This window comes from Enoplosus armatus, chromosome 19 (genome assembly GCF_043641665.1).
Source record: "Enoplosus armatus isolate fEnoArm2 chromosome 19, fEnoArm2.hap1, whole genome shotgun sequence".
Lineage (NCBI taxonomy): Eukaryota > Metazoa > Chordata > Actinopteri > Centrarchiformes > Enoplosidae > Enoplosus > Enoplosus armatus.
Genome location: NC_092198.1, coordinates 19,021,828 through 19,044,016, shown reverse-complemented (window position 1 = coordinate 19,044,016; position 22,189 = coordinate 19,021,828). Strand labels below are relative to the sequence as shown.

Genomic DNA, 22,189 nt, shown 5'->3' with positions numbered 1-22,189 from the left:
TGAACACGCAAACGGTAAATGGTCACCTTTTTCCAGCCGAATTAATACGTGCTTTGTGTTTATTATTTAGCTGAATTACACGGACGTCAATACATGTTATAATAATGATATCCTTTAAAACTGACACTAAACATATTGTGCTGCTTGCTGATAACCTGGGAGTCAAGACGCTCCTTCTGAAGCTGCTGGATGCTCGTGGGCTCTTCCTGTCCGGATCGGTGCATTTCCATTCATATGCAGTATGTCTTGTAGATTGGACACATATTACATTTATACATCGTCACCGTGAGTGTGTTTAAACCTGGATTGTAGCATTTTTACTTTTATGTACAGTATCAATCTGATCACCCAGGACACAGGGTCTTACAGGCATCTGTGAGGACCAGCTTCCATCTTGAAACCAATCTTATTACTGCCAATACTTCACAATGGTGGAAACTAACCAAGTGCATTTACTCAAGTAAAGTACTTTGAAATCCTTGTACTTTACTCGAGCATTTCCATCTATATTTCTGGTCCACTAGGAAACCATTGCTCGACCCAGGACCAGCTCCAACATTAAAATGCAAAATGTGACAGCATCGGTAACAATAAAACAATATTGCAGTATACATGGTAATTTAACAGTATGAAAGAGGTCATTCGGCATCAGGAGTTCTTTAACTTTTGATACTTTAAATTCATTTTGCTCATAAACCCTCTGTACTTTTACTTGAGTAAAACTTTGAATGCAGGACTTATATTCTACACTGTAGTATTTCTACTTTTACTGAAGTAAAGGGTATGAGTCACTTTCTGTGACATTATTGTATTATATGTACTACTTAAATATTGAATCCTCCAGCCAAGACTAAATCTCTCTCACACACACACACACACACACACTTTAATTCTGCATCTACCTCTGACATTGCATTCTGTAGGACCGAGATAATATTCAAAATAGACGAGGGGTGCAGGTGATCTTCATCAGGCTGCAGGTAAAATATTAATATAAATCTATGACTTGCTCAACATGACTCCCAAAACGAGATTATGCTCCGACAAAGTCAAGGTAGGGGACACTATTGATCACTTGCAGGAAGGTTGCTGCAGTGTAATTCATGATAATGAATGGTGCAATAAAGCAAGGTCTTCCAGGAGATAGCACCGCATGACTCAGTACAAGGGTAAGAGATAAAAGATATGGTCTGAGCCACGCTGTGATGCCTCATAGGGAGGGTCACTGCGTTCCTTCAGTCCCTGATTCCAGACTCAGGGTCTGGACAGAAACCAGGGAGGAAGCCAAAACTCACTGACGTAGTTTATATCCGTGTGTTGGTGTGTGGGGCCCCACCTGTGTGTGAGGCGTCACTGTGAGGAGGTTTAGGGTGTTGGTACATGATGTTAATCAGGATGACAACCAGGTCTGTCAGGTTGACTGGATCTGAAACAGGAAATGATGAATAAGTTAATCAGTCTTACTCATAAGCACTGGAGTCTAGACAGTGCTGAGAAGGAAATGGAGTCCATGTGTGAGGTTTTGGTAAACTTGAAGATGAGAATCCTCTTGGTTCACATTTCATGTCCGGGACGAGTTTTAGTATCTGGTGTGTTTTTAAAAGTGCCTGATATCAGGACAAATGCATCAAGTTACATGTTTGTATTGAACTGAATGTAACTGGAACAAGTCGAATATACAGTCTTTACAATAAATTACATTTCATCACAATCATGTCTAAAGGGGCTACATATACCATATCATATACCATAACACACACACTTCATATTCAAATTACAGCTGAAACAATTAGTCGACTGACCAATTTGTCAATTAACGTAAACATTAATTGATAACAATTTTGATAATCTATTTGGTTCTAGGTTCTCACATCACAAGATTTGCTGCTTTTCGTTTAGTTTTATATCATTATCAATTGAATATGTTTGGGTTTTGGACTGTTGGTTGGACCAAACAACCGATACAAAGAGATTTATTTAGGGGTTTTTTTTCACTATTTTCTGCTACTATTTTCTACATTTTATACCCTAAATGATTAATCAATTAATCAGAAAAATAAATCATAATGAAAATAATTGTTAGTTGCAGCCCTAATCCATAAGGCATATAATGTAAATGTGACGTGCACATTATGTACTACATTTACGTCATTATCTGTGTATTCATCTATTAGCACACATTTCCCATATTGTAAGAAAAGCACTGCCGAAGAAACGTAAGGACTACTATCCACTAACCACCATCAGTCGGGTATGATGATAACACAAATACATTATTGAAAACAAGGGTCTGAACTGTTTGAACTAGAGACATTAACAAGTGTGTGAAGTGACTGGAAGCCTTGGCGCGGTGCCTAAATGGTACTCTAAATGTAAAAAATCTGAAAATAATACACAATAAATCCGATTTCAATTTCTTTTAGCTGGTGTGTGTCAATGAGAGAGCACCGACTCAGTCAGTGACAGTAAAGTGATAAAATGATGTCAACATCAAATTGTCACTGTGGCAAAATAAGTAAATAAGGCCGGGAATTAAACAAGTCATTTAATCAAACATGTGGCAACATTTTGATTAAAAAAAAAAAAAGAAAAAATAGATCAAAACCAAAATGGAAAATTGTTTAGGAACTGACACATATGGGTGACAAACTGATTTTGGTGCCCACTTCAAGGAGTGGGGAGACTCATCAACAGGCCTCCACCCAGAGAGTTGGCCTTACGTAACTTTATCAGTGATTGAGACCGGGTGGAGGGAACTAAATCACTACAGTGGCACCATGTGTAAAATGATCAGACACATTCCAACATGAGATTATCTGCTGATAAGATAGGAACTTTCTATTTTTCCTTTTGAAGTCACTCGTTTAAACATTAGTGAATTCCTGCAGCGTGTCCTTAAGTGTGTTTACACATTAAAGCAATAGTTTGACATTCTGAGAATTATGCTTAATCACTGGCTTGGAGTTAGATATGGACATGTACAGCCAGCAGCCGGTTGGGTTAGTTTAGCACAAAGACTGAAAGCAGGGGGAAATAGCTGGCCTAGCACTGTCCAAAGGTAACAAAATCCACCACCAACACCTAACATGTTATATCTAGTTTATTTAATCTGTAGAAAAACAAGTGTAAAAACAAGAATTCGACATTTTGTTATGTACTGGACTATTTCTTGGCCAGGACCAGTTGCATAGCAACCAGTGGAGACTCCAGGAAGTTACTGCTCCCTGCCAAAAATAATTGTCCAGCGCATAACCCCCCCCATAAAATGACGAATTTTAGTTCCTACAATTGGGTCCTTGTACAGATTAAACAAACAAGATATAACGTATTAATTAGTGATCTTTAGAGTTGTTGGTAGTTGGATTTTGTTACCTTGACGGAGACAGTCTAGCTGTTCCCCCGTTCCCAGTCTTTCTTTGTACAAAGCTAAGCTAACCCACTACTGAATGTAGCTTCATGTTTAATAGATATGAGATATGAGAGTTGTATTGGTCTTCTCAATTAACACTCAAAAATTGCCAAAAAGCAATTAATCAGAATCGGAATCAGAAACACTTTATTGATCCCCGGGGGGGAATTTTACAAAGCATATTTCCCAAAAAGTCAAACCATTCCTTTGAATCAGTCAAACCTTAGTCTGCTTTTAGTCAAACAATTGAATATTATACCCCACATGCTTCTGACAGATATTTAAAACTGTTTGCTGAACAGTCTGGTATTGTACCTTTGTGCTTCCTCACTTTGATGGGAAAGAGCTTTCTCCCATTGGTGTAGATGAGGAGTTTCCCCAGGACACACAGCGAGTGGACAAAGAAGGCATACTCCAGCTCTTTTCCTGTATAAACACTCCTCTGGGCTGGACCTGGAACAATAACAACAATTTTTTTTTTTTTTTTTTTGTCTCGACTTTTGCTGTAATTACATTTACAGTTACAGTTACAGATATTAATGAAAGAAGCAGGAAAAAAATCAGAGGAACAAAGGTAGAAAGAAATGTCTTTTTAGAATCAGCTTGGCCTGAAAGAACATCCACAAGAAAAAGGACTGATTAGTATTTGTAAAGATTGATGATTACAGTTGAATATGAAAACAAAAAAAATTATCTTTCACCATATTCTAAATATATTCTTAAAGGCTAACTGCTTTTTGTAAAACCACGATGAATGCCTTTGTTGTCATGCTGTGGTGGACAGACAGCTTGAAGACATTTCATATCTAAAGCTCCTGTAATAGAGCGAGATTGACAAATGGAAAAAAAAAAGTCTGAGGCAACCTTGCAGTGCCTCGGGGGTGCAGAGAATCAAAAAGAAGCACAGCTCAGAAAAACTCTTCTTTTGTGGAGGAGAGTATCAGTGATGGGGGAGTCGGCGTATCTCCACTCATCCCAGACAAGGTCAAAATGTTCAGTCTCGAGGAGCCAGCTGGCTTTTAGGAGATAACGCGCCGACACCGACACTCCCTTACGGCCCGTCTCCCACTGTATTCGCTCTCATTTGTTGAACTTTCACAACCAAATGTGCAGCTGGATGTGCAGCATTTTACCATCAATCTATAGAACTCTCAGTGTGTCATTTTGTCTGCAAACAAACAAACAAACGGGCACTGAGAGACGGTGGAGGTCATTTCTGACTAACGTTTGAGAAACACAAGCAAAAACTGGCACCACATAACATGGAGGACCAGATACGAAGAGCCATAACAATAGTCTTGTGGGGTTTTTTTTGCAAGGTATTAGAGTGAATTTAATAAATGACAGAGAGAGTTACATTGTTATCCGGGTCATTTCAGAACTGTAGAAACTTATACTAGATTTCAGGCACATATCATGGGTTTTTCCTTCCATGCCCCAAATGAGTGGAGTGAGGCAGCACTCTTCATACTTGACCTTGGCCACAGTGGCGAGGCAAAATAATCTTAACTCAAAAAAGGTCCACTTCCTGGCTTTTTCCAGCACTTTCAATGACGTCTCATGCGCTTCTTCGCCAAATATACTTTGCCTTGTGCAGGACTTCCATTGCATTTTATTAAATCTAAATTCAGTATCGGATCAGCTTATCATCCTCATCATCATGTTTAAAGATGCCCTGTGGTGTTTTCTTGTACACAAACAAAAGTTATGTTTACGTCTCTGTTCACCAAAACGTATTTTGTAATCCAACAAATACGTTGAATGCATTTCCGTCCCCATAAAATGTTTGGAAAGCTATGATCTTTTAAAGCATGCATATTTTACATCTAGCCTTATTGCTAGCTTGTGTTCTTCTTCTTTGCCTTTTTTGGCACATTTCTGCGCTTCTTTGTGCGTTACTGCCACCAACTGCCGATCAGTGGAACAGCGTGAAACCAGCAGCAGGGTCGCTCATGTGCATGTATGTGCATCTTCAGGTACATGATACAAACCAAACTATGTGCCACTTGAAAAAACGTCACGCTTATGTTTTCGAAAACTCTACAGTGTACCTTTAACTGTCAACATTTGCAAGTAGCTAAAGTTATACATAACTAAAACTCTTAAGAAGACAAAGAAGGTTTTAGTGACAGTCTAATCAGTCACAAGTCTGCTTTAACTTCAGCTTAATCATTTATTGAGTCACATCTTTCACTGAGTGTTCATTATTTTTCCACCTTCTGTCATTCCTTTCTCTCAATTACTCAACAGTTTGTCTGTCTGCTTTATCGTTCATTCCTCTGTTTTAATGACAGCAGGAACAGCATGTGCACATTTAGAAAACTCAAAAAAATGATGACTGCAAAGTCTAGGTACAAATACATTTAACACCCACAGGCTTCAAATGAAGCATTACTTTCTCATTAGGCTTTCACAGTGCTTCAGTCGGAGTGTATTATTTTTTGGCTTGTTTCACACGACACATTAACTCAGCATTACTGCAAATGTGCCGATGTTTACCACACAGAGTGAGACAGAGCGAAGATTGGTGTCGGTGTGCCTCAGCGAGTTCACAAACCTGTTGAAGAAATCATGAGTTTATGGACTGTTTTTACTTACCAGAGGTCTGCTGCTCCGCTGACGTGGGATCAGTTGTCTCGTCTGTGAACCGTTCACAGGATTCACTGTAATGGATACACTGCTGAAGGGCTGCTACGATCTGAAAAAAAAAAAATGAAAACAATGCACGTTATTGTGGTTGCTGCAAACACCTCACGTGCCAAATGTGTATTCTTATCGAAACCTCTTAATCAAGCTTGTTTTAATCTAAATCCGAGCACATCGGGGAATTTCAATTCACCGCGATGCAAGAGTAGTTTAGGCTTACACTGTTTTGGGAGAGTTATTGACATTTACTTTAGAGAAAGTTTCAGGGGTGAGTCCACAGTAATCCTCTCTAAAGTTGAGAGGGAGGCTGAGGATTAAACAATCAATTCTTAAATGTCAGAGTGACACTCAACTCTTGAGCCTCTTTGTCTTAAAGACTCTGCACTGTTTGGCTGTGTGAATTAATATCCCACAAACACATGGGAACGAATAAGAATCTCACTGTAGGCATCAGTTAAACGCAGCCAATTGTTTTGGGGAATCTCTACCCTTCTCACCCCCTGTTTTAATCTGCATACATATTTCTTGGTGCAGTAAAAGGTAGAAAACTAGAAGAGCAAATTCAGCTTCTTTCTGAGGCCAAAGGATGAAACCAGAAATTGCAGAAAAGAAAAATATTTCCAGCTGGAGATAGGTACTCATCTGCATTGAAGAGTAACTGAATTTGTACGTTTGCAGTTCTACAGGCTCCACTTGTGCCTAAATGAGATTGCGGGTTTGAATGCCTCCTGGAAAGACTTTTCATGCTTGTTTGGTTGGTTGTTTCTCTACGGTGCCAGGCCTTCAGAAGTACAGAGGAGTTAGTGAGAGACATTGATTATTGAGTGAATCACTCACCAGAGACTTGTATTTTCTCTCCAGGAGTCTTAGAACCACAGTCCTACTGTAGTGTCCATGCTGAGAGGGGGGGGAGGTAGACGGATCAGGGAAGAGAAAAGACAGAATAGAATATATGAGTACAATACGAACAAGAGAGAAGCGAGAGAGAGACACAGACACCGTTGAGCAACATTTGCAATACACACCATCCACTTCTTAAACCAGGTGGCTTTAATATCCAGTAAGGCCAGTAGGTGAATGGGTTCCAGGGCTTTCTCTGTCCCTGGTGAGGCTGAGCCGTGTTCATGATGGAAGGACAGCAGGGAGAAGGTGCTCTCTATAACTTCCTCCATATATCTAAAGCAGGGTAGAAAGAAGAGCAAATGTACTGAAAGCAAACCATCATTCGAGACATAACAAAGAAAAGTTTACAATTACAACATAATGTACATTTATAAGCAACAACCTGTAGAGCATGGACAGCTAGATATGTGCCGCTGGTTATTAAACATTATTATTTTGCATCACATACTGTCATAATAACATCTGAGATAGTGAGTGTTGGGTGTGTGGACTAACTAGTGGAGAGAGACCCGCCAGCCCTGACTACATATTGTCATAAACACTCACTTCTCAGGATGGCGGATCCAAAAGCTTGTCACCTCCTTTTGAAAGTCATTCATCAGTCGAATCTGCGGCAAGACAGACAGAGAGAGAGAGCGCTATCATGGATTTGTACACATACACACGTTTAATAAGGTAACGTAAGATAAAAAAGGTGCTGTACCTGTTTGAGAAGACGACTGATCTCAGGTCTGTTGATGTCGATGGCTGCTGAGCCAGTTGGAAAGCTTAGCTTGTGAGACAGAAAGCTCGACTCCACGCTTTTAGCTGCACATCGAAAGGCAAAATATGCACTTATTACAAACCATAATATTGGTGGTCACATACATAATGCTGCATATACAAAACACATTTACAGTACACATCTTTCTAATTTAACAATTCAAAGTCATTCACTTTCTAACAAAAATAAATAAAACACTATAGTCCCAATGAAAAGTGTTCACATTGAGGTCTGTGAAATATTATTATTAGTATAAAATAATTCCAATCATTTAATCAAGCAGAATCTGAAAACCTTTGTACATAGAACCAAAACAAGTGTCTGCATGGCATAAACAAATGTTGTTGGGACTGTAAATAAAGAGGAGCTGCTTTTTTAAAAACAATTTAAATTAAATGTTCTTATTCATAAATAATAATCTTCCTTTGTTCAGTTCAAACATAAAAGGAGCTGTGAATTCAGAGCGGCCTACCCAAGCTGGTGTAGAGCTCTCGCGTCACATTCAGTGGAGAGGAGGAGAAGCTTTTAGCAAAGAACTGCAGTACATTATCCTGATGGAGTCGAGGGGGAGAGGCACAAGTCATCAGCTCACGCGCAATAATGCACATAATCTATCAATCATACCGAAATGTTCAATCATAAGAAAATATAATGGGAGGAAATTAAACAAGATTATCACAAAAAAAAGATTTGCAGCCTCTGCTGAGTGTGACCTGCATATTTGTTACCAATTAACTCTCAATTATTAGTGTTATCTTGTGTGTGGCAGGATTACATGTGGGACGATGAACATCAAGTGTTTTGTGTTCGCTATCAGTAATTACAGAGCCTGAAAGTGTTCGTAAAACTTACATGATTGTTATTGATTCGTTTGTAATTGAATTAAATGTGCATTTGCAGAAGGCCGATTGCTACACTGCTGAGTAGACGGGGCTGCTCAGGACTCACGCTGAGGTCGGCGTCAGCCAGGGCTGCACAGAGGTTCCTGCGCAGGCTGCTCCAGCTCTCGCAGCTCAGCACATCAGAGGGGGGTGCACAGCAGAGGGCCTGAAGAGCCTCATAACGCACCTACACACGGAGTCACGTCACTTCACCTGGACTAGGCTGTTCATAACGTTTATGGCAGTGATTCCAAAACTCTGGAGCTTGTGGCCTCTTTAAGCAAAGCAGTGTTTACCCCTCATCACCAGTTGTCATAAGTCTGGTGTTAGTTTCCACCGGTTAGTGAAACAATCGACCAATCAGATCTTTGTACGCATAGTTTAGAATGGTGATGCCATCTTCTTTCATAGCTAGCTGGCTACGCTGCTACATCCATGAAAAATAGAAACAGAAAAATGTCAACAAAAATGGCGAAAACCATGGATAACATCGACACAGCTGCGCAGGTTGTTTGTAAGTTGGCTTACAGAAATAGCAGCTCTTAAATCAACACTGATCTTTGTGAAAAAGCAGTACATTAACTATTCCGAGCAATCGCTACCGCAGCTCCTGTGTCAACTGAAAATGACTTTGGCAAAACGGATACTTCCCTCACTGCTGATTGTTTTGGGCTCAACAAAACAAAACTACCAAAATTCAGTCTTGATTATCAGGCTAATGTCTTCTGTCCAAACAAACAGTGATCTTTTTTTTGATTTTTTTTAGAGACCTTTCAGTTGTGGGTCTCCCTGGTTGGAAAGCACTGATCTATGGCACAGTGCTCCACATGACTCTCCAGCGTACTGACAAAAACTATGTAACAGCATCCCATCATAATGAAAGAGCCTCTCTACCTCTTTGGGTCTGCTGGAGTCCAGTTTTTCAGCCAACGCTTGCAGCTGCTCTTGTCTGATGAATGCATAACTCTGGAAAGGAAAATGGATGATGAAAGAAAAAAATTGAACAATTCCACCATAAACCAAAATGTAAAAAAAAAGAGCTCTCGCTGTCTGGTGTCTACCATGGAAAGGAATAATACTTCCCAAGAACCAATGCCACCCATAGATTGGAGCTAAAATACAATCTTGGAACTTCATGAGTCATCAATAATAATCTAAACAAGGCAATAAATTCATAAAATGGAAGCATTTCTTGCCATCAGAGCGCATCCACTGTATCTCTGACCTGGTTGAAGGAGGAGTCGCTGTCAGAGCAGTTGTCAGTGTACTGGCTGTTGGACTGGCTGTGCTGCTTCTGCATCTCCTCCTTCCTCATCTGGTCCTCCTCAAATTTGTTGATTGAAGACTCCACCACCATGATCATGGTGTTTTTCAAGGTCTGCATCATCTGCTGGTACCTGTCACAGACAGAAGCACGTTAGTGTATTATTAATGTCCCCTTTGTTCAGAATCACTTGGCTAAACCCTTTTCGTAATAGCTGATGTGGGGGTTTGTTTCTGCTGTGTGACTGAAGTGTATGAGAACTTGCCGCACAGTTTCAGGTTTGACTTGAAGAGTGGCTCCATTACATTTTTGAAAGTAAATAAAATAATAATAAAACAAAAGGGCCAAAACTCAGATTGTTTGAGCTACACTCACTCAGCTGAGTCTCTGGTCCTTCGGGTGACGGCGTGGATCAAGGTGTCGTGACCTGAGCCTATTGCATGTTGTCCATCTCCTCTGGTCAAGTTCTTGGTCTCCTCTTCCACCACAGCCCCCAGTGAACTCTCCACATACTGACGGAGGTACTTGACAAACTCATAGCTGGGAAAAGAGAGCATTGACAGACTAACTATACCAACAGCATGACAATCAATAAGAGGCCGGTAAAAAGTAGCACAGAAACGTAAGGTTTGGACTGAACAGCTGCATACCATATGGGCTAGCAGTAGCAGTAAGTACAACAAAAAGTAGCACTAGTACTAATAGAAATACTGGGTTGCTGTTTATTTTACTCCAATTATATGGGGCCTACTGCCACAATATTGAAGTCTCTCAGGCTTACTTGTGGAAGTTCTTGTCGGTCTCCTCCAGGTGGAGGAGGATCTCTTCGGCACATTCGGTCGACGGAGCGCCAGAGATCCTGTCACTGATGCTTCTCAGAAGCTGCTTGAGCAGAGACTGCAGCTCCACCTCATCGTCCGCTGACAACTGAGACATCTCTGCGGCAGCTGGTCCTTTAGATGGGACCAAACACAGTGATTGGTTTTGGTGGGCTTAACAGATGCAGATGTGTAGTTAGTGCTGCCCGGGGTTTGACAGACAGCTTTAGTTGAGAGGGAAGGACGTGCATTGTGGTTTGGTTTTCTTTACAGCCACAAATGAACAAACTGCTGTGCAAGGAATTAACATACATTGTATGCAGTTTGTTTTTCCTTACAAATAAATAGAAGAAGAAAAAAACATCATCGTCAACTACTGTGATACCACTTTGTTTTGATGGTGAAAATGTGATGTTTCATGAGAAACGGTCTACACAGCCGTTTCTACTAAAAATATAAAAACTAAAATCGAACAGCAACAATTAACTAGTCTATGCTGTACACCCGAACTGATTATTTCATATTTACGTTTTTACTTTGAAGCCAAACCCAGTTAATGCTCCCCTCTGGTTAGCCTTACTGCTAAATGCACCATTGTAACACAGTTAGCTAAAGGCAAAACTGCCCAATTTTAACTGAAGCCGCAGCTGAGTGAAGACCAACAGCCTCCCCGCCGCACGAACCGAGCACCCAAACAGAGAGACGTCGTATGCAGCGCATTTCAAATCAGCCACCTCGTTTTTTTGGACTTGTGAAAGCTTTTCATCCAGCTAGCATACCGCCAGCACTTTCCACCGACAGCCGCGTCTCTATGGAAACGTCCACTTGAGCGTGAACTGCGGTGCATTGTGGGACGTCCAAAGAAACCACACGCTTGTCTAAGGGAGCGTCGGGAATATGGGATTCGCGTGTAAAAGATATACACGATGAGAACAACTAAAGGTTAAATGTGACAAGAAAAGTCGAGATGTGAGTGGTCTGTCGCATTCATCAGCAAAATTACACCGTGACCAGCGTGGATACGTCTATAGGCTATTACTCTTGAGTTTCGACTCTCACTATTTGTTTTCTCAGATGGTCATGAATGCACCACCACTTAGGGACATTGTCACGTGACGCAATGTTATGCTAGTGTTACCGGTTGCTGCTCAGGCTACATCTCTTCCTGCCGAAACGCCTGTTAAATCTCAAAAGCTTTATGTTTTTACTGTGTTTTTTTACTGTGTAGGAACAGCGACATGGTGTATTCACACGCCTGACTTACTGAGTTGACGTTACGTTTAGTTATCGCAATCGCTAAATCAACTCAATACGCGTTAGCTAGCGTCAACAGCGTCGACTATGGCGGCAGTTGACAGCTTTCAGTTTTTGTTCAGAGAAATTTCTCGGTCGTGCAGTTTTTACTATGAGACCCTGGCGCTGGTCGGTGCTCTGTACACGGCCAGCAGGGCAGTGATCCTGCTGAGAGACTGCTGCACGTTGGTCAGGGTGCATTTCCTGCCGAGGATGATCCCGAGTAAGAAGCTGAGCCGAAGGTTTGGTGACTGGGCTGTCATTTATGGTAAGGGCTGACACCAGCGGACCCAACGAGAGAGCACCGTGCTGTACAGCTGTGCGGCGGTGAGGGGAGAGGGGGGAGGGGGGAGAGGGGAGAGAGGAGAGTCGGTCCCGTGCCTTTCATTTGACCAACTTTACTTCTTTCTGTGAGGTTAGGCCATCACACTGACTGACACTGCAAAACTAGGGCCGCTGCTGTGTCACCGCGCGTCATCTAGAGCCTCAACGATTAGTCAATTAATCGATTAATGGATCGGAAATGCTGAACATGTCAACTCTTGCCAGCTCGACTCTTGAAAATGCCCAGGAGGACATTCTCAAATAGCTTGTTTTAATCAACCACCAGTCCAAAACCCAAAGATACTCATTTTTACAATTCAGCTTGAAAGTTGAAATAAAAGCAGCTATTTCCTTTTAACCTTTGAGAAGCTGGTGCCAGCAGATGTTTGCCGAACTCGTCAGCATGGTCGATGCTTAATTTCTTAGCAATCAACTAATCGGCTTGTTATTTCAGTGGTGAAGTGAGCTTCTATCTAATCTTTTGAGGCCGCAGTGATGCTGCTGCTGCTGCTGCTGCTGCGCTGTAGCTGGCATGACCTCCCTTGTTAAATACTGTCCTCTCTCCCGTCAGGTGCATCAGAGCCTGTGGCCCAAGCCTACGCAGAGGAGCTGGCCAGGCACGGGATCAGCATTATCTTTGTCACTCAGGACCACACCTCTGTTAGAGACACCGCTGCGTCCCTCTCCCAAAGCTACGGCGTGGAAACTGTCGTCGTCCTAGCCGACTTCTCTCTGGACCCGGCAGCCAGCAAGCCCGTCAAAGAAGCCGTGAGGGGTAAAGACATCGGCTTCCTGGTGAACTGTGTGGAAGAGTCCCTGGCTTCCCCTCGGAGCCTGATTGAAATGCCCGAGCAGGGCCTGTTGGATTCGGTCAATAAGAACGTTGCGGTCGCTACGCTGATGGCCCGGTTGGTGCTGCCCGGGATGGTGGAGCGCAGCAGAGGAGCTGTGGTCAATATATCATCGGGCGCTTGCTGCAAACCTCTTCCTGGAAGAGTGACACTCACCGCCTCCACTGTGAGACGAAACGCTGAGGATAGCTGCACACACACACCGAGATACACATCTGTACCTACTGTATATCTCTGTAGGGCTTTTTCACAGCATGAAAAGCCCATTTGTAAATAACTATTATAAACAATGAATACAATAAAGGTCCATTAATGCTAGTGTCTCCAAGCAGATTAAACCACTTTTTTAAAAGTAAAATCCAACGAAAATCTGAGGGTGTGAGGGACGACATGCCCACGAGCGAACTGCTTCTCTGTCGCTGGCTGTCATTCTTTCTGTGAAAACGTAATCACACTTTTCCGCCCTGACAGTAATCCTCTTTCCCGTTCTTCTTCTGACGTTTCAGGGTTACCTGGATCATTTCTCAAGAGCTCTTCACCTTGAGTACAGCGCCAAAGGGATCTTTGTCCAAAGTCTGATTCCTTTCCAGGTAGACCCTCCTGACATGAATAAGTAGGGCTCGGTACTGAACCGAAATACATTTTTAGTGCCAGCCAAAATGTGTCAAGCGCTGAGAGCTGCTCAGACATATTCATAGTCTCGTTTACTTATTCTGTGATTATATAGTTCCTTATTTGAAGATTTTAGAATCTTATTTCTGTGGAGTTCTTGTTCAGCTGCTTGTCTTTTGACGTTTAATTTTCACGTGAATGCTTTCTTGTTTTGTGAAGCTCATAATATGAAATGCACTCTGTAATTAAAGGTTATTATTATTATTAGCTGATAGGTGAAATCACCTTTACCCTGAATATGAATCACTGCATGTGTGTCAGTGCTTGATATACAGTCTGTGGATCGTGGTCCTGGTACGCCTGGGTGCTGCTGCCGCCATGGGGCCTGCCTGACTCTCATCACTACAGTTATTATGTTTAGTCGTAGTTCTGCTACTATTAAAGCTGTTATTGCTATTATTAATCTCAGCTATTATTACAGCAGCAACTACTATTATCAGTCATATTTCCATTATTATTATTATAGCTGCTATTTCTACTGCTGGTGCTGCCATACATCTCTGTCTGTCTGTCTGTCTGTCTCTCCCCCTCTCTCTTTCTCCCTCCCTCTCTATGTCTCTCTCTCAAACCCAACCGGTCAAAGCAGATGACCCCCCCCCCCTCCCCACCTAGAGTCTGGTTCTGCTCGAGGTTTCTGCCTCTTAAAAGGAAGTTTTTCCTTGCCACTGTCGCCAAAGTGCTGTCTCATGGTGGGAACTGTCGGGTCTCTGTAATCACATTATAAAGAGTCGGTCTAGACCTGCTCTATTTTGTAAAGTGTCATGAGATGACTTTTGCTGTGATTTGCCGCCATATATATAAAATGGAATTGAACTGTGTGCATGTGTAACCAGATAGCCTCAAGTCGGGGACAGCCGCCATCATCAAGAGAGGGCCTGTTTGCACCAAAGCCAGAGGTTTATGCCCGCCACGCCATCTCCACCCTGGGCGTCTCCAATAGGACCACCGGCTACTGGCCTCATACACTGCAGGTCAGCACAAAATACAGAGCATACTGAGTATATCACCGACACACCTCCTCCTGCCTCTGTTTGATGATCTGTTTCTTCTTCACAGTATGGACTCATGAGATGTATTCCAGTGTGGATTTGGGTTCTCGGATCACGTGTGCTCATCGGTTCAAGCTAAGAGCTCACTTCACTAAAGACTCAACCCAGTTGCTGGAGTCAGTGTAGAGTTGTAGTTTCTTGTGCCATTAGTTTAAACTTCTTAAACTCTGGGATTCTGTTGAGGTTGGCAGGTAAGAGATCTTTCTTCCATTGATTTGGTAGCAATTTCTAGGGAAGCTGCAGTGGAATTCGCCCGAAATAATGAATGAATGAATGAATGAACGAACGGCCATCATAAAGGCACTGTTCATGAAGTATAAAACTGAATGTACAATTCTTTTATTTTTCTACATTTTCAAAAGAGTTGCACGCTGATATACTGTTATATTCTGCAGAACAGGATACAGTAGAGGAGTGCAGGTGCAAAAGCCTCGCCTCAAGTGTTAAAAAAAAAAAAAGAAGAAAGCAATAATAGAGCGACCCTGAAAATAAACTAAAATGTGAAATAAACACCATCACACAGGTGAGGAAAATGAGGGTTAAACAAACAAACGCATCAATATGAATTCAGGTAATAAATTCGGACATTCAGTGGCATCTGCATTAACCTGCATCCTGTGTGATCTAATTCTATCCAAAAGGCTTCGGGTTACGTACGCTCTGATTTTCTGATTTTGTGTGCTGACATTTGACTTTCCAGTTCTTTCTGGTTGCACCTCTTTTTTTTTACCAGCGCCTTTGTGGCACACATACAAGGAACAAATGGTATTCGCCCCAAAAACCAAACCCAACTTCACTCAAAGTTAAAGAGGCAGACTGGTGTCATAATGCAGAATAATTAACACCAAATTAAGTGTTAAATTCTGCTAAATATAACCAAATATAACCAAATCTAAGACGCGTGTCGATAGAAGCTGAAAAAGATTCCAAACTCTAAATTGTGACCAAAAGCAAGTATAAATCTAAATATATTATCGTGCAATGTGATCACGCCTTTAGCTTATTTGGCTTCTTCTGATCAAACACAGAGTTGATGTGCCAGTAGGATATTAGTCACTCTAAATAAAAATTAAAAAAAACTAGGGTGTTTACAGCAAACAAGTGCGTGGTGGTGAATGGGGAGCGATAGCTGATGGGTGGAGGTGGTGTTATTGCTCAAGAGTTAAAGATTCCAGCGTCTCAGGAGTGAATTTGACACGCGATGAAGAGTGAGATTGTTGTGTTGAGAAACTGCAGTCGGGCTGCATTTAGCATAATGTACACGTTTTGCTCTAAAACAAGTATTTATATTTAAAATGTGAACATATTCAGATGTATTGTGTCGCGTGATTGCTCCCGCATACAGTACAGTATATACAGATGTGGACTTAAACGTGATATGTGTCCCCGGCACCAATAAAACTCTTCCATTCCCATGCTGTCCTGTCTTTTATACAGTATACACCTCATTAAATATACCAAAGTGTCAGAGTCCTATTTTCTGACTGGTAGGCGTTTGGTTTCCAGCGTATATACGCATTTGTGAACTGTTGACTGATCTATATGCCGAAGGCCACGAACGCTTTGTTTTTCCTCTTAAAACGCAAAGGAGGGTGTAAATCATTCACGTCCACGCACAGGCACGCTGGCTGCCAGAGTGTACCCTGTGACCCCCCCCCCCCCCCCCCCACACACCTCAGATCAGCCAGGTCAGAGACTGTTTGTAAACCTGACGGTCACAACACGTGCAGGTGCAGAGCAAACCTGCGAGTGTACGCTGTGTTTCGTAGGCGTGAGGGTCAAGCCTGAATGTTTTCAGAGGCATTTAGTTGATGTCTACATGGAATAATAAACATACTTACGTAGCATCTTTTCATACAAATAATGTAGCGATAGAAAGGTGCCATTAGAAATAAGGAGAATCAAGTTGAGGGTTAGGTTCGTAGCGGTGGAGACACAGAAAACGAATGAAAAGACTAGACTAAAAGCTGAGTTTAATGGAAACGGCATGTTATAAGATGCTGCTTGAAAACACTCACATGGGAAGCCTTCTGAGTGTCTTTGGGAGCGGCGTTCCACAATTTGGGAGCGTTGTTGGTAGCATGTCCGAAAAGGGCTAACATGGATCGTACAGATGGGTAACACAAATCCAGCAAGGAAAACCCAACAAGCGTGTTTGCTTGTCCACTCGCAGAGTAGAGAATAGAATAGTCCGGAACCGCTAGTAAACAGACCTTGTGTTTACAGGGGTGTCCATGGTCAAGGTCAACCTTTGAGCAACCATGCCAGTATTGGATTCACGTCATCAGACCTTCCAGAGAGCCCTCCTGCCTGCATGGAAGCATCCGCATCATGTCCCCCCCCCCCCCCCCCCCCCCCCCCCCCCCCCCCGCTCATTTATTCAGGTTTTAATTTGTCAACCGTCTGTATATGAAGTGTCACATGTGGATGATGAGTACAGTGCATAGAACTGAATCTGGTTTGTCGCCTTCCTCTCTCTGTCCCCCGTTCCTGTTCTCTGTCCGACGAAAGAGAAATAAAACGCAAGTGACGAGGTTTAGTTTTTACCAGCCACTCGCGTTCAGTGTTGGAGCCTTCTTGTTGTGGTTAGGATGGTGTCCTTCCAGATAAGACGCCAGAGGAACAACGCAAAAGGACAGATTCTTCTTCACTTTCTCTCTTCGTCGTCCTCCTGAGACATCGCTCTCTTCATCCACCTTGTTTTTTTTTTCTCTGTGGGTTTGTTCAACCGGTAAGTTGATTTAAAAAAACAACAACAACAACGAATCTTTTATCTCGAATCTTACCTTGTCAAGAGAGGTAACTTGACATTGTACTGTGCTGATTAATGGATTTATTTTGGACTATGCTCCAAACGTGGAACTGTGCCGTGTCATTTAATGCAGTAAGAAATGTGACTGTCTCCATATGATGTCTATAAAATGAAACTTTCTAACAGCTACAAAACAGTCAAACATTTGATCGTGTAAAAATGTGAACACATCTATACGACGTAATGGCGAAAAAAACAAAAACAATAGATTCATTGTGTGAAAGAATGAATGGAACGTTTTTGAACGCTTATACCTGAATCTGTATTTGTGCATCTGTGGTTGAGCTCGCTGTCTCACGATCTTTGAATTAAGATGTGCAGCGGTTGGTGTTAACCAAGGTTAGGGGTCTTGGTTTCCAGCAGATAAGTGTGTTTTGGAGACTTGGAATCAGCAGCCGTGGCTTCTATCAGCAAAGAGCGCGAGGGAGGATAAAGTCTGGCCTTGTGAGTCAGAGTCTGTCTGACTTTTACACCCACAGTGATTCCTGTATCACCTTTTAGTATAATTGCAAAATGACAAAAAAGTAACAGGGGCAATCCAGGGGTGTTTCCGGATTGCTGGTGAAATGAATAAAGGCAAGGCAAGCGATGCACGTATACCTTCAGAGGTCGTTGCATTAAGACCGCCTGTTGCACCGTGAGTGGCGCTAGATTATTTCTGTTTTCGCCCCCTCACACAGAAAGCAGGACAACTGGCGGCTGAAATGGGCGAATGGGATCTGCTGGGCCGCCTGCTGGATAAAGTGCAGAGCCACTCCACGGTGATCGGCAAGGTCTGGCTCACCGTGCTGTTTGTATTCCGCATCCTGGTCCTGCGCACCGGTGCCGAGAAGGTCTGGTCCTGTATTCACCCTATCAAACACACTTCACAGGGATTGGGGCGGGGGGGGGGGGGGGTGCTAGTGTTAAAGGGGCGTAATGGCTGGTCTCTGGGGTTGGGATTTTCTCAATGAGTGGCGAGAAAGAAGTGCAGGAATGGCAGCGCATGAGTTGAGGTACAGGGCAGTAAACACTGTCCCTAAACACACTTGAAACCGTCTCTTCTGTCCTCTCCTTCCACCTCGTCCAGGTGTGGGGCGATGAGCAGTCCGACTTTGTCTGCAACACTCAGCAGCCCGGCTGTGAGAACGTCTGCTACGACATCGCCTTCCCCATCTCTCACGTTCGCTTCTGGGTCCTTCAGATCATCGCCGTGGCGACCCCGAAGCTGCTGTACCTCGGCCACGTCCTTCACGTGATCCACATCGAGAAGAAGGTGCGTCACGGCAGCGGGGCGTGGTGCGACAGCGTGACCTCACACGCCAGGTGGCGCCAATGAATGAATATCTATGATATTAACAATGAGATGGTGCATCACACCGCTACGTCACGTCACTTGAGACTCTTAGCGCTATTAGTTAAAGAACAACACTGCTCGTTGGGCACTGTATGTATACTGATTGTAATTTCGAGTTGAATGACTTCTCCTATCTTTACTTCATACACTTATACTCTCTATTTGTCTGTACTTATTTATGTCCTTGTGCTGCTGCAACACCTGAATTTCTCCCATGGGGATGAATAAATTATCACCATCTCAAATTAGATTGTGATTGAGTCTAAATGAGACGCTCTCATCAACCCCTTTAGGTTCCCAGCAAAAGTTAGCGCCCCAGCTGAAGACACAGATCGTAGGATTAATGGAAACCGAGCCAAAAGCTAAAAGAATAGTTAATATCACGCGGCCAGAAGCAGAGCGCCACATTTTTTTTTTCTGTGTCTGTTGTATGTATAAGTGCGTGAACTATACCCACAATGTTAGCAGGTGAGATGTGGCGGCTGTGTAGCCGTCAGTTTGCCCCCTAGTGGCCAAAGGTTGATTAATGCGGCTTTAAAGCGATGCTTATCTCAAATCTATAAAACTCTTGTGGGCTTAAAAGGTAGTTTCACTGTCAAGAATAGTGGATGTCAGTTGGTTACAAATAATTTCAATTATCAGTTTTCATGTGTAGCGCTCTGAGTTTCGAGGAGGGAGATAACAGTTCACGCAATAAACGTTTAGCCATATTTTGCCAAAACTGTTTGGAACCAAGCGTCTATATCTCATAGATTCCTGAACGTCACACTGTTGAAAGGAAGGTTGCATTCATCTTGCTTCTTTCATCTGATTACTTTTCAATACATCTGCGCTGCTTCTAAAGTCTCTTTCAGATTCCCGGAAGATGCCTAAATCTGTTTTCTTGTTCTTCCTATCCAAGGTGAAGGAGAGGATGAAGAAGCAGGCCGAGTTGGATGACCAGGCCAGCCTGTTCCTCAGGAGGGCCTACAAAGTCCCCAAGTACACCAAGAGCACCGGCAAGATCAGCATCCGTGGCCGTCTCCTTCGCAGTTATGTCCTCCATCTTGTGGCCAAGATTGTCCTGGAAGTTTTGTTCATCGTGGGTCAGTACTTCCTGTACGGTTTCACCCTCCAGGCTCGCTATGTGTGCACCCGCTTCCCTTGCCCTCACAAGGTGGACTGCTTCCTGTCCAGGCCTACAGAGAAGTCGGTCATCATCTGGTTCATGCTGGTGGCGGCGTTCGTCTCCCTCGTCCTCAGCCTGGTCGAGCTGTTCTATCTGTGCGTGAAAGCCGTGAAGGAGTGCATGGCGAGGAGGCAGGACTACACCGTGACCCCGGTGACACCCCCGCTTTCGGAAAGGAAAGCTTTTAAAAGCCGAGACGAGATGATCCAAAATTGCGTCAACCTGGAGCTGGAGCTCCAAGGACGAAAGTTAGGGGCGAACGGGGTCGCAGGCGGGGTCAACGAGGCCGCTAAGAATGTACCGCCCGAGAACAACAACACGGGGGAGGTCCACATCTGAAACATGGAGGCCGCGATAGGTTGAGGTCCAGTATTTGTGTGCTTTGGCTTTGGGGAGGAAAGGGGTGTGTGTGTGTGTGCGGTAAATAAAGATGGAGGGAGGGAGTGTCGCCAGCTTCTGTAAACACGACTCAGTCACATGCAAAACAAAGTTACTTAAAGTGACTTTTGTGCCGTATTGCGAAAATGAACCAGTTAAAACACTGTCGATAATGTTCTGATACATTTTGCGAAGGGCACTTTCTTACTGATTGAAGACAATGTTGTTAAAAGTTTGATTCAATAAACCTCTCATATTCCGATTTAGCTTTAGCTTCTTCTTTTTATTTTACCTTGCTGTTATGTTTGCACAGTAAAGCAACACTTTTTGAGATAAGAGGCAATGTTTCCCTGCAGTTCCCACCCTAATCTGTCTCTGAAATGTACCAAGGGTTTTCATATATATATATATATATATATATATATATATATATATATATATTCTTATACTTTGTTATCATAAAAAGGCCACTGAGAATATACAAACCAGCAGAGCTTATATATCTACATATTGTGTTCTTTCTAAACATGCTGCCATCAGCAAATATTTTATTCCTCTCAGCATTTGTTCGTAGTATCTGCTAAAATAAATATCAACAATTAGAGCAAATAGACATGGTATTGCTGTTATTCTGTGGGCTTTAAATATTTAAAGCCATTTGGGGGAATACACTTATTTGCTTTCTCGCCTTGAGTTATGAGACATGAATGTGAAGCCACCGCCAGGAGACAGTTAGCTTGGCTTAGCACATAGACTGGAAACGAGGAGAAGCGGCTAGCCGGGCTCTGTCCAAAGCTAACAAAATTAGCCTACCAGCATCTCGAAACCATCTCTGGTTATATTTCAGCCGTTTAACCTGCGCGAAAACCCAAAAGTGTAAAAATGTCAAGTTGAGGTTCCAGGGGAGGTTACCGGACTATTTCTTGGCCCGGGTGTAACTTCCTAGATGGATCTCTCTGCTTAGCTAAGCTAACTGGTTGCAGCTTCCTATTTAGCGCGCAGACGTAAGAGTGGTGCTATCTTAACATCTAGGATGTCAGAGTATTTCCCTGCATGTTTAACTTTATTCCCTTGTGTTTTTTACGTTACTCCCACTTTTAGTGGAGCGATGTAATGAGATACGGTACATATGTGAAATAAAACTGCCCCTCAATTTAAGTGTCTCAGACGAGGAGTTTTGGATGCAGGTGTTGGAGGCGTAATGCGAATGTCACCGTGAGTCAAAGCAAATAAAAATGCAGCCGGTTGAAGGTCTACTTATCACGCACAACCCCAGTCCAACACATGCAGACTATTTGAAAATGAGCAATCGTTTTACCCGTCCTTGTTTTAATGATTAAACACCTTCTATCTATTTATTTTCACTGACAACGCTGAAAGCAAATTTAACAGAGAGAGATCTTCCCCTCCTCTGGTTTGCTGACGGGCCATTAAAGCCACGCGTTATGAGTTGCGTAATGTGGCCCCTCACCAGTCCTCCAGTCCTCACCCAACGCGACTCCAAGGTCCAACTTTTAAGTTAGCGATCTGTCCCACCCAGAGACAGTCCGTCCTGACCAGGTCAGCAGGTAAGATGCAACCATTATTGTTCTCCGCTACAGAAACCTGAGTTGATGAATTCA

The 22,189-nt window shown here is 42.9% G+C and overlaps 3 protein-coding genes across 4 annotated transcripts in view; 2 read left to right on the top strand and 1 right to left on the bottom strand.

Moving 5' to 3' along the window:
• The window catches only part of tbc1d32 (TBC1 domain family, member 32), a 65,289-nt gene extending 54,487 nt beyond the window's left edge, over window positions 1-10,802 (bottom strand). The window contains exons 1-13 of the mRNA XM_070925952.1: window positions 10,648-10,802; window positions 10,242-10,406; window positions 9,828-9,999; window positions 9,497-9,568; window positions 8,670-8,789; window positions 8,194-8,272; window positions 7,662-7,765; window positions 7,505-7,566; window positions 7,081-7,231; window positions 6,893-6,952; window positions 6,008-6,107; window positions 3,725-3,862; window positions 1,337-1,426 (exon numbers count right to left, since the gene is read on the bottom strand). Of these exons, the coding sequence (XP_070782053.1) occupies window positions 1,337-1,426; window positions 3,725-3,862; window positions 6,008-6,107; window positions 6,893-6,952; window positions 7,081-7,231; window positions 7,505-7,566; window positions 7,662-7,765; window positions 8,194-8,272; window positions 8,670-8,789; window positions 9,497-9,568; window positions 9,828-9,999; window positions 10,242-10,406; window positions 10,648-10,802 (1,468 nt within the window). The remainder of the gene's footprint in view (window positions 1-1,336; window positions 1,427-3,724; window positions 3,863-6,007; window positions 6,108-6,892; window positions 6,953-7,080; window positions 7,232-7,504; window positions 7,567-7,661; window positions 7,766-8,193; window positions 8,273-8,669; window positions 8,790-9,496; window positions 9,569-9,827; window positions 10,000-10,241; window positions 10,407-10,647) is intronic.
• A 1,155-nt stretch (window positions 10,803-11,957) lies between these two features.
• hsdl1 (hydroxysteroid dehydrogenase like 1) lies at window positions 11,958-16,286 on the top strand. 2 transcript variants are annotated; one of them, XM_070925888.1, is made up of 5 exons: window positions 11,958-12,245; window positions 12,873-13,318; window positions 13,659-13,742; window positions 14,658-14,795; window positions 14,881-16,286. In XM_070925888.1, the coding sequence occupies exons 1-5, from the start codon at window positions 12,026-12,028 to the stop codon at window positions 14,950-14,952; spliced, it is 960 nt and encodes a 319-aa protein (XP_070781989.1). In that variant the 5' UTR covers window positions 11,958-12,025; the 3' UTR covers window positions 14,953-16,286. The 2 variants fall into 2 exon arrangements, with proteins under 2 accessions (XP_070781989.1, XP_070781990.1); XM_070925889.1 differs by having other exon boundaries at window positions 13,659-13,765; window positions 14,693-14,795.
• Window positions 16,287-18,389: 2,103 nt separating this feature from the next.
• Window positions 18,390-20,593, top strand: LOC139302523 (gap junction Cx32.7 protein). The gene is made up of 3 exons (XM_070926231.1): window positions 18,390-18,518; window positions 18,755-18,940; window positions 19,923-20,593. Exons 1-3 carry the CDS (start codon window positions 18,390-18,392, stop codon window positions 20,526-20,528), a joined length of 921 nt encoding a protein of 306 aa, XP_070782332.1. The 3' UTR covers window positions 20,529-20,593.
• The last annotated feature ends 1,596 nt before the right edge of the window (window positions 20,594-22,189 follow it).

What these genes read in the sequence shown, in the direction of transcription:
- hsdl1 (XM_070925888.1), top strand. Translation starts at nt 12,026, where the DNA reads ATGGCGGCAGTTGACAGCTTTCAGTTTTTGTTCAGAGAAATTTCTCGG. An exon ending in TGACTGGGCTGTCATTTATG is followed by an intron (nt 12,246 to 12,872) that starts GTAAGGGCTGAC and finishes CTCTCCCGTCAG; the next exon opens with GTGCATCAGAGCCTGTGGCC. An exon ending in ACTGGCCTCATACACTGCAG is followed by an intron (nt 14,796 to 14,880) that starts GTCAGCACAAAA and finishes TCTTCTTCACAG; the next exon opens with TATGGACTCATGAGATGTAT.
- LOC139302523 (XM_070926231.1), top strand. Translation starts at nt 18,390, where the DNA reads ATGGGCGAATGGGATCTGCTGGGCCGCCTGCTGGATAAAGTGCAGAGC. An exon ending in TGCGCACCGGTGCCGAGAAG is followed by an intron (nt 18,519 to 18,754) that starts GTCTGGTCCTGT and finishes CACCTCGTCCAG; the next exon opens with GTGTGGGGCGATGAGCAGTC. An exon ending in TGATCCACATCGAGAAGAAG is followed by an intron (nt 18,941 to 19,922) that starts GTGCGTCACGGC and finishes TTCCTATCCAAG; the next exon opens with GTGAAGGAGAGGATGAAGAA.